This window comes from Austrofundulus limnaeus, unplaced genomic scaffold (genome assembly GCF_001266775.1).
Source record: "Austrofundulus limnaeus strain Quisiro unplaced genomic scaffold, Austrofundulus_limnaeus-1.0 Scaffold1368, whole genome shotgun sequence".
Taxonomy (NCBI): domain Eukaryota; kingdom Metazoa; phylum Chordata; class Actinopteri; order Cyprinodontiformes; family Rivulidae; genus Austrofundulus; species Austrofundulus limnaeus.
The window spans coordinates 13,858-24,369 of record NW_013953770.1 but is presented as its reverse complement, the minus strand read 5'-3'; the positions used below and the strand labels follow the sequence as shown (position 1 = coordinate 24,369).

Below are 10,512 nucleotides of genomic sequence, written 5' to 3'. Positions count from 1 at the left end.
CACACACACACACACACACACACACACACACACACACACACACACACACACACACACACACACACAACCAGAAGAAACATTTTCCCCAAGAACTTCGGTGAAGAGCAGGGGAAGCATGAGGTGAGACTGAGCCCTTTGAGGGTCACCTACTGGTCTTCTGGCTTTGGTCTGGTAACACACACACACACACACACACACACACACACACACACACACACACACACAGCATCAGCAGCAGGGGGCGGAGTCAGCAGGCTGAGGATGCTGTCAGGTTGCCGTGGTTTCAGCCCCTGCTTCTTCAGGCGACTGTCGTATCAGGCTGAAGGGTGTGTGAGTGTGAGGCTGTGTGTGTATGAGTGTGTGTGTGTGTGTGTGTGTGAGCTGAGATTATTTCAGCCGTGAGGACAGGTGACACAACGTCGGAGGGAAGGAAGGAAGGAAGGAAGGAAGGAAGGATGTGTTGAAGGGTGGAAGTGGAATAACTGCTGCAGAAAAGAAAATGAGTCCGTTTTTTCCTTCACAGCAATCTGAAGACGACAGGAAGCCACATCTGTCCATCTGAAAGGACGACAGGAAGCTTTATCGTCCACCTCAGAACACAGGAATCTTCTTTCGTCTATTTGAGAGGACAACAGGAAGTGTCGTCCCTCCATCTGAGACAGCAGGAAGCATCATTCGTCCATTTGAGAGGACAAGGTAGCTTCATTGCTACATCGGAAAGGACGACAGGAAGCTTCATCCCATCATCCACCTGAGAGGACGGCCATAAGCCTTGTCCCCCCATCTGAGGGGACGGCCATAAGCCTTGTCCATCCACTTGAGAGGACGGTCAGAAGCCTTGTCCCCCCATCTGAGGGGACGGCAAGAAGCTTTGTCCCAACATCTCAGAGGACCAAATAAAAAAGGGAAAGGCGACACTGAAGGAAATAGTCAAGGAAGGATGGCCAGAAATTGAGTCGTGATTGGTCCTTGGGTAAACATTTGTCTCATGTATTTAACATCTTTTACCACAGTGTCTCATGTCTATCGTTATTTCTCACTTCTCATGTGTCTCAGTGTGTCTCATGTCTCTCATAGTTACTGCTCTCTTGTGTCTCATTGTCCCATGTCTCTCATAGTTTCTCATCTCTTATGTGTTTCATTGTTTCTCACCTCTCGTGTCTCAGTGTGTCTTGTGTCTCTCATAGTTTCTCATCTCTCAAGTCTCTCATAGTTTCTCACTTCTCGTGTCTCAGTGAGTCTCATGTCTTAGTTTCTCCCCTCTTGTGTCTCATTGTCCCATGTCTCTCAGTTTCTCATCTTTCATGTCTCTCATTGTTTCTCACCTCTCATGTGTCTCATGTCTCTCAGTTTTTCATCTTTTATGTGTCTCATTGTTTCCCCCCTCTTGTGTCTCATTGTCCCATGTTTCTCATCTCTCATGGCTCTCATTGTTTCTCCCCTCTCATGTGTCTCATTGTCCCATGTCTCATAGTTTCTAATCTCTCGTGTCTCTCAAAGTCTCTCACCTCTCATGTTTGTGTCTCGTGTCTCTCATAGTTTCTCATCTCTCATGTCTCTCACTTCTCATTTGCCTCAGTGTGTCTCATGTCTCTCATTGTTTCTCACCTCTAATGTGTCTGTGTCTCACGTCTCTCATAGTTGCTCATCTTTTATGTGTCTCATTGTTTCTCCCCTCTCATTTCTCATTGTCCCATGTCTCATAGTTTCTCATCTCTCATGTGTCTCAATGTGTCCCATGTCTCTCATATTTTCTAATTTCTCATGTCTCTCATAGTTTCTCATCTCCCATGTCTCTCATTGTTTCTTAACTCTCATGTCTCAGTGTCTCATGTCTCTCATAGTTTCTCGCCACTCATGTGTCTTGTGTCTCTCAAAGTTTCTCATCTCTCATGTCTCTCATTGTTTCTTACCTCTCATGTGTCTCAGTGTGTCTCGTGTCTCTCATAGTTTCTCATCTCTCATGTCTCATTGTTTCTCACCTCTCGTGTCTCAATGTGTCTCGTGTCTCATAGTTTCTCGTCTCTTTTGTGTCTCATTGTTTCTCCCCTCTCATGTCTCATTGCCCCATGTCTCATAGTTTCTCATCTCTCATGTCTCTCATTGTTTCTCATCTCTCATGTGTCTCATGTCTCTCATTATTTCAGTGTCTCATTTCTGTTTGTCATTTTTCTCATTGCTTCAGGGACTAAGTTTTTCATCTCTCATGTCTCTTATAGTTTCTCATCGCTCATGTGTCTCATAGTTTCTCATCTCTCATGCGTCTCAATGTGTCCCATGTCTCTCAGTTTCTCACCTCTCATGCATTCCTGTGTGTCTCAAGTCTCTCGTAGTTTCTCATCTCTCATGTGTCTCATAGTTTCTCATCTCTCATGTGTCTCAATGTGTCCCATGTCTCTCATTGTTTCAGTGTCTCATATCAATGTTTGTCATTTTTCTCATTACTTCAGTGACTAAGTTTTTCATGTCTCTCAGTGTGTCTCATGTCTCTTATAGTTTCTCATCTCTCATGTCTCAGTGTCCCATGTCTCTGAAAGTTTCTCACCTCTCGTGTCCCTGTCTCACTTCTCTCATATTTTCATTTGTCTCAGTGTGTCTTACATGTCTCATTTTCCCATGTATCTGTGTGTCTTATTGTCTCTTGTGTGTCCTTTATAACTAATCTATTTCATGTTTTTTCATGTCTCACATCTCTCATGTCTCTGTGTGTGACATTTGTCTCAGTTTGTCTCACTCTTTCTAACGTCAACTGTCTCGTGCATGTCTTTTGGATATTTTCTTTTTATTTATAAAAAATAATGGATGTATTTGTTGTTTGATCACTGTTGGGTTGATAAAGTTAAATCAAAACACACCCAGCTCCTTCACAGCCTGTTTGTTTCAAACCTTCAAACCAGAATCATTTACCTACAGCATGGCCTCCATCTTTTATTGGCTCTTATTCTGAAAGGGAAGTCTGATTAACCCATGTAAATTCAGATCTACACGTGGGGCCAGTTTGTGGTTCCAGTCTCTGCAGGAGGTGTCAGAATCATGTTTTCAGATCTGCAGAGGACAGAAAAACAAAAATAAATGAATAACCTCAGCTGTCAGTTAAATGAGAGACGGACTGGTCTGTCTTGGTTTCTATTGAGGGAGCTTCACGTCATCATCATTTCCGAACTGGGTGGAGTCAGGACAGAGCTGGGATCAGATGGGACATTACAGCAACGTGAGGTGGACCAGCAGCAGATGGACTGCAGGCTGTAGGACCGTCTTTAGTTCTGGGTCAGGGTCAGAACTGCAGATGCCCTCAGGTCACATCGTTCACAGGAACTTCTGTGCCCCCCATCAGTTCTCCTCTTCCTCTCACTGTGTCTCCTTCATCGTCTATGTAAAAGGAAGCATTACATCATGCTCCTCTGAGAGATGCTGCTGTTGCTAGGTTACCGCTGGCAGACTCCCACTTCCATTTTTAGAAGGATGCTGAGAGACGGAGAGGTGGGGGAGGGGATGGAGACAGAGAGGCATGGAGATCAGAAAAAAGCAAAGATTTAAAAAAAATGTTGAGAAACTAATATTTTTTTCAAACAAAAGACCATAAACTGTGAAAACATCCCTCAGAATCTTCAACACCAGCTGTGGATCTGCATCAGAAAAACAAGATTCATTTAGTTATATTTTTAATATAATGATTCATAGCATTACAAAAATATAATTAAGACATTTACAGCTGTTTAATATTCAAATAACTGAAAATAAATCCACTTTGTGAAATGCATGCTGGGATATTTGTGTGTTCATAAGAAAAAAAATAATAATAAAACTTGACACTGAGTCTCAGACCATAACAAACAGGAAGTGATCTGAGGTCTACAAACAAACAGGAAGTGATCTGAGGTCTGGAACAAACAGGAAGTGATATGAGGTCTGGAACAAACAGGAAGTGATCTGAGGTCTGGAACAACCAGGAAGTGATCTGAGGTCTGGAACAAACAGGAAGTGATCTGAGGTCTGGAAGAAACAGGAAGTGATCTGAGGTCTACAAACAAACAGGAAGTGATCTGAGGTCTACAAACAAACAGGAAGTGATCTGAGGTCTGGAACAAACAGGAAGTGATCTGAGGTCTGGAACAAACAGGAAGTGATCTGAGGTCTGGAACAACCAGGAAGTGATCTGAGGTCTACAAACAAACAGGAAGTGATCTGAGGTCTACAAACAAACAGGAAGCGATCTGAGGTCTATAAACAAACAGGAAGTGATCTGAGGTCTGGAACAAACAGGGATTAATTTGAGGTCTGGAGATATCTGAGCTTTTCTAAAATTCACAAAATTCATTAATGCAAAAGTTTATCTTTTCTGTTGTGAAAGTTTTACTGTTTTACTTTTGTTTTACACCTTTTTTCAAAATAAAAGCATTTTGGTCAAGAATTTATTTTGAAAGTGCTCAGATGATGACTATCCTACTGAGCCACAGATTGGAAAGAACCAGATTTATGTTTTATCAGAGCAGAGATCAGTGTTAGGGTTTATAGAGTCATCTCCTGACTCTATAAACTGTAACTGTCAGTCTGTAACTCAAACTTCAGATCTTCTTCTCTCCTCCTGGTCTCAGATATTTGGAGGGTCATGACGTCGCAGGAGGAGGTTTCTTCCTTCAGGAGGTTCTTTCAGTATGTGGAGGACAGCGGACTCCGAACCTATGATGGTCTAGTGATCCAAAATGCCTCGGACATTGCCAGAGAGAGCGACCGCATACGGAACCAGACCAACTGGACCTATCTACAAGAGAAACACCAGAAGAAGAGAAGGCAGGAAGAAGCCATCAAAAGGTAGGAACCATCAAACCTTCTCACTCAGACCCTGTAGTAAACACAGCTTTCTGTCTGGTTGATGTAAACTCACAGAAATGAAAATGTTGCAGCTGAGATCAAACACACATCTGGGTCAGCTTTTATTTTGAAATGTTAGTAAGTTTAAAAACAATTGTACTTTGTCACTGCAGCTCTTTAGTCTGTAGAAAGAACAACCTTCTTCACCTCTGATGTTTGTCAGGTGGACGATGCTTGGATAGAAATAACCTAACAYTTTTCTCCAGGATTGGTGAAGATGTTCCCACGGCAGCAGATGGAGCGTACGCTGGAAAACATTTCAGGATGGGCTTCATGACGATGCCAGCCCCTCAGGACCGGCTGCCCACGTCCGGCCAGGGCTTCGCTGTTCGATCCCAGTCCCTCCACTCAGTGGGAGGAGAGGAAGACTCCAACCAGAGTCGCAAGCAGCCCCCACCCAAACCCAAGAGAGACCCCAACACCAAACTGAGCAGCAGCTCTGAGGCGGTGGATGGARGCTGTGGATTCTCCAGAAGAGAGTACCAAGAAACCAAAGATGTGCCGGAGCAGGCGGAAGGTGAGAGCGACGCCGAATGTCCTGGCAGGGGCTCTTCATAAATTAATTTAAACTAGAGATACTCGATATTGACTTTTTGCYGGTATTTGACATGCYGATATTGTTCAACACTTAATTTCCTATTCCAATATTAACCGATATTACAAACTAATTTTAAGATGACATCACATAACTCCTGTCAGGGACATCATGCCTGCTTTTTGATACCCCACTGGATGCATTCCACAGGTAAACATTGTCTGTACTAGGCTGGTAAAAACCAGACCCTTGTCCTTCACTTTGCTTYGTACAGAGGGTCTGGACTCTCTGCTATAGAGAAGCGATTCTTGCTGGAGGYGTGGCCTCTATTGAAGTGTGTGTATGTCGCTGTGACTGAGGCTAAGCTAAGAAGCTAACCGGAAATTGCGTGTGCTGTAAACAACCCTACTGAGAGGAGAAAAGTACCGATCCGAACGAGACGACTGCAAATGAGAGCTGCTGCTTTGTCAGACAAATTTATTTTAATTTGAAGTCTTATCAACACAGACTGGCTTCATTCACTTCCTCCACTGCTGTTTGCTAAAATAACTAGCAGACACTGCGCAGAAAATCGACGTCGTTCAAAACTCCACCTTCTGTTTGCTGATTGGCCCAGGTAAAATAAACTACAAGCAGACACTGCACAGAACTTTCTGTTTTCTGATTGGTCCGGCTAAAAATCTGCCAGCGAAATCTTTGTCTATGGGAGAAATCCCAGACGGAGCAGCGAAGGAAACTAGAATTGAGCAGAACTGCGTAGGAAGGCAAGGGCCARGCTATGTCTGTACAAAATTTAAAAACCATTTAACTGTAGTTAGGGAAAAAGTGGCATATTTATTTTTAACATTTTGTCTCAAACAATAGTTTGGATCATGCTCTCCCTGAGATAATCCTGTTTGATGATGTCATCAATTGCGCACCAGTGAACGTCTCTGGACCACAAGAATTTTTAACACGTTTTGGTCAAATCCAGGTGTTAATTTATCAGGCTTTTGTTATCAAAATAAAAACCAATACTGATATGTAGAGATTTTACATTTTTATGCTAATATCAGACCGATAATATCTGTAGGCTGATATTATCGGACATCCCTAATTTAAAAGCATTAGAAAAACAACAAATTAAGAACAGATAAAACTTAAGTCAGTGAGAACAGATGAGTTTTTCAAAGAGATTTAAAAACAGGAAGGGATGAGGCCTGTCTAATGTTGGAGGGCAGATCCTGATTTTCAGGATGACTGAAAGCAGCTGGTCCAAAGACCTCAGTGCTCATGAAGGAACGTAGGTTGAAGTAGGTCAGAGAGGTAGGAGGGTGCAAGGCCATGTTGGCATTTATAGGTGAGCAGGAGAATTTCAAATCTATTCTGTAGCTCGCAGGGGGCCAGTGAAGGGAGGATAAGACCCGTGAAACCAACCAGCAGCATTCTGAACAAGCTGGAGACACAAAAGATAAATATTACATATTGTTACGACCCATCTTGGTCTAGGAGTATGATTCTTGCTTCGGGTGCGAGAGGTCCTGGGTTCAAATCCCGGACGAGCCCCCATTAATGTTACGACCTGGCTCATCCAGGGAAAAAGGAGGTAACATTAAAAAAACAGATAGGTTTGGTTTAAAAGTGAACAGTGGTTTATTTTTGTAGACAGGTGTTATCCAAAGAACAAAATTTAACAAAAGGAGGGTACTTTTTCAGAAGCACAAAGAGTTCCAAAATGGTGGGTTTAAGTAAGAATGTCAAACCAAATAAACGTATCAGTAAATAGGGTTTGTAGCTTTACAAAACACAAACAAAAAAACGCTACCAAACTGGATTAGTAACAAATTATATAGTTGAATTTAAACAACCAAAATAAGCTAAATAAAGAAAACACAGTGCTGTGGGTCTTTAACCTAACAACAATTAAAATACACCAAAAACCACAAGCTGGCTCACAAGGTCCCAACACAGATTAAAACCATTACCAACAAAAAGGGACTAACACTTGTTTAACAAGTAGACCTGGCAGATTTAGACTGGGCCAAGGCCAAACATTTTACTCAAGCACAAAGACAACACCCTACAACGTGGCAAGCTGCTAAGTGACAGCCATGCTGAACAGCAGAACAGCTGGTCTTAAATAGGGAAACGTCTTCACTGATTGGACAAGGTGAAGATGAACGGTCCAACCAGGTTTAAGAGGAGGTCTCGCAGGAGAGGAGCCAGGAGAGGGCAGGCAGTCTGAGTCTCCACCTGCACACAAACCTTTTACACACTAATGGCCTTTGGCCATAACACACATATTACTGTTAGTAATGACCTATTATTAGGTTTTAAAGGCAGGTAAATCTGGCAGTCATCAGCATAACAACGAAAGTACAGACCATGTTTCCTCAGAAGAGACCCCAGAAGAAGCAGGTACAGTGAGAACAGAAGCAGCCCAAGAATTGAGCCCTGTGGAACCCCACAGGAAAGTGGTGCTCTGAGAGTTAAGTATTTCACTGATCTGTGACTGTTAGAGATGAGTTGGTGACTCAAAATTGCAAAGAAGCAGTTGAACCTTCATTCAATTTCTTATTCACCCCTTTGTCCATTCATCTGTTTATGAATCCATTAAACAAGCTCAAAGCTCAGGGAACAGACCACAAGTTTCTGCAATTCTTGGAAGAAAATTAAGAACCGTTGATAAAGTTTCATTTTGGAGACCACCTAATGTTCAAGCTAGTCTCCAACAGGAGCAGCCACATAAGATCCAACCTTCAGGTTTCAGGTTTCAGGTCAAAGTGTGAAACATTTCATAGCATTTCTCTGAGAGCTCAGCGCGGTGGAAGGTCAGTTCCAGGAGAATCATATCATCTAGTTGTTCTCAGGTTCTGACTTCTGTCTGTCTGCAGTTCGACGACAACTACATACCGAAGACTCCAAAAAGATGCCTCCACCCAAACCCAGACGAGATCCCAACACTCAGCTGAGCTCCTCCTTCGACGAGTCCTTCATCCGTAACCATGGCAACAAGAAGTCTTCCTGGCAAGGGGACAAATCCTCATCTCCGGCATCCAGAGACACTGATGACGAGGAGCCGGTCTACATTGAGATGGTGGGAAACATCCTGCAGGAGCTGAAGGGTCAGGAGGCCGTGGAAGACGAGCAGAGCGAGTCGGTGTACGAGGAGATGAAGTACCCGATGCTGGAGGACTTCCTGCAGGACGCTCAGTCGGCCTTCATTGATGCAGAAACATGGTTGTCCCGAGGTTTGCTCTGTGACATCCCCCCACCCTTTCCCAACCTCTTGACCCACCGCCCACCGCTGCTCGTCTTCCCACCTGCTCCGGCTCAGTGCTCCCCCAACTCCGACGAGTCCCCCCTCACCCCACTGGATGTCACCCGTCTGCCCATGTTGGACAACACCGGCTATAACAAACCAGGTGGTGTTGAGCACCCACAGAGCTCCGCCCACCACCGCAAAGACAGGGACAGAGATCGGGACAGAGACAGGGACAGAGACAGAGATCGTGACAGAGACCGGGACAGAGATCGCGACAGAGACCGGGACAGAGATCGCGACAGAGACCGGGATCTGCCTTACACCCACACTATTACCTCCTCTGGTCGCTCGTCAGCTCCTCCTCTTCCATCTAACTTCTACAAATCAACTAGCTCCGCCCACAGTGGTCAAGGTTACCCTCGTAGCCAATCGGCGTGTCCCTCTCCAGTCAGCAAGGGGCGGTCCTTGACTCCTCTGAGCTTGAAGAGGCCGCCGCCGTACGACACTCTGATAGCTGGAGGGAGCATGCCTCGCTCTTCGTCTTCATCGTCATCGTCCTCACAGAGGGCGAGCGAGGGCGGGGCTAAGGTCAGCAGCTCCTCCTCCACCCACAGCTCCATGCACAACGTGTCAGTGAGGTCACAGACGCCAACAAGTCCGCTGGATGAACTCAGCACCCTGTTTACATCGAGCAAGCAGGCGATGAGGAGGACGTCATCAGGGAGGAAGAGCAGGGAGGGCGAAGGTAATACTACTACTACAGTACACAAATACTGCTACAACACAAATACTGCTACAACACAACTGTGTATGTGCTTCAACAGTACACAAATACTGCAACAACACTACTGTGTATTTACTTCAACAGTACACAAATACTGCTACAACACAACTGTGTATGTACTTCAACAGTACACAACTACTGCTACAACACAACTGTGTATGTACTTCAATAGTACTACTATTACTGGTCTACCGTCCATCCATCCATATTTGTACTGTCCTGTTATATTTTCTGTACTATGAGGTATTGTTGGCGTCTGYTGCTTCTCACCAGGTTGTCTCCATCAGCCTCATGTTTAGTTTGTGTTGAGCGTTCACAGAAAACAAACACAAAGATCTGCTGCAGGACTACAGCTGGACAGCAGGCAACACATTCTGAGAAGATGAACAGCTCGGAGCTTTCAGAACATTTGGATCCGACTGATCTGCTGATACCTTGTCTTGTTTAACTGAGTGAACTTTAAGCCCATTTAAAGAGCTCCTCCAGCAGAAAGTTTCAGGGCTAACTGAAGCTATATTGATTTTGTATCAATTTGCTGTTACTGGATCCAGCTTTTTGTCTGTTCTGAAACCCTCACGTCATTTCCAGCAAACATCATAGGTTTAGATCCAGTTAGAGCAGATCTTATCAGGAATCAGAGGAATAAAACCTTTTTACATTTTATATATGTTTCTGTTTTGTTGTTTTTGGGTATGTGGACAGATAAATGTAATAAATCTGAACACTGGAGGGTTTTACCATCTCTTCATCGCGTGTTTTTCGTTCCCCTCCACAGGAGAGTCCAAGTCACTGCCGAGACACGACAGTAAAGACAGAGAAGGACAGTCGAGTCCAGTGTCCAGCAGGATGGGGAGGTCGTCTGTCAGCCCCACCATGATGCTGTCAGGAGGAGGAGGAGGAGGTGAGTCAGACAGCCATGTCAGTTTGAAGTGGGTCAGCAAGTGTCTGAAGACAGAACTGTTGATTCAGGACGTCAACAACAAGACAAAGACTGCAGGCTTCTATCCATCTGTCTATCTGTCTATCTATCTATCTATCTATCTATCTATCTATCTATCTATCTATCTATCTATCTAT

The 10,512-nt window shown here is 44.2% G+C and overlaps 1 protein-coding gene across 4 annotated transcripts in view; it reads left to right on the top strand.

The window, feature by feature from the left end:
* Nucleotides 1-224: 224 nt before the first annotated feature.
* The window catches only part of nyap2a (neuronal tyrosine-phosphorylated phosphoinositide-3-kinase adaptor 2a), a 16,389-nt gene continuing 6,101 nt past the window's right edge, over nucleotides 225-10,512 (top strand). Inside the window, exons 1-6 of one of the 4 annotated variants that reach the window (XM_014032047.1) lie at nucleotides 2,104-3,991; nucleotides 4,078-4,276; nucleotides 4,596-4,812; nucleotides 5,079-5,389; nucleotides 8,281-9,396; nucleotides 10,211-10,337. In XM_014032047.1, coding sequence (XP_013887501.1) covers nucleotides 4,610-4,812; nucleotides 5,079-5,389; nucleotides 8,281-9,396; nucleotides 10,211-10,337 — 1,757 coding nt within the window. In that variant the 5' untranslated portion in view covers nucleotides 2,104-3,991; nucleotides 4,078-4,276; nucleotides 4,596-4,609. Of the gene's footprint in view, nucleotides 974-2,103; nucleotides 3,992-4,053; nucleotides 4,277-4,595; nucleotides 4,813-5,078; nucleotides 5,390-8,280; nucleotides 9,397-10,210; nucleotides 10,338-10,512 lie in introns of those variants that run through there. The other 3 variants (XM_014032049.1, XM_014032048.1, XM_014032046.1) reach the window with 3 other exon arrangements.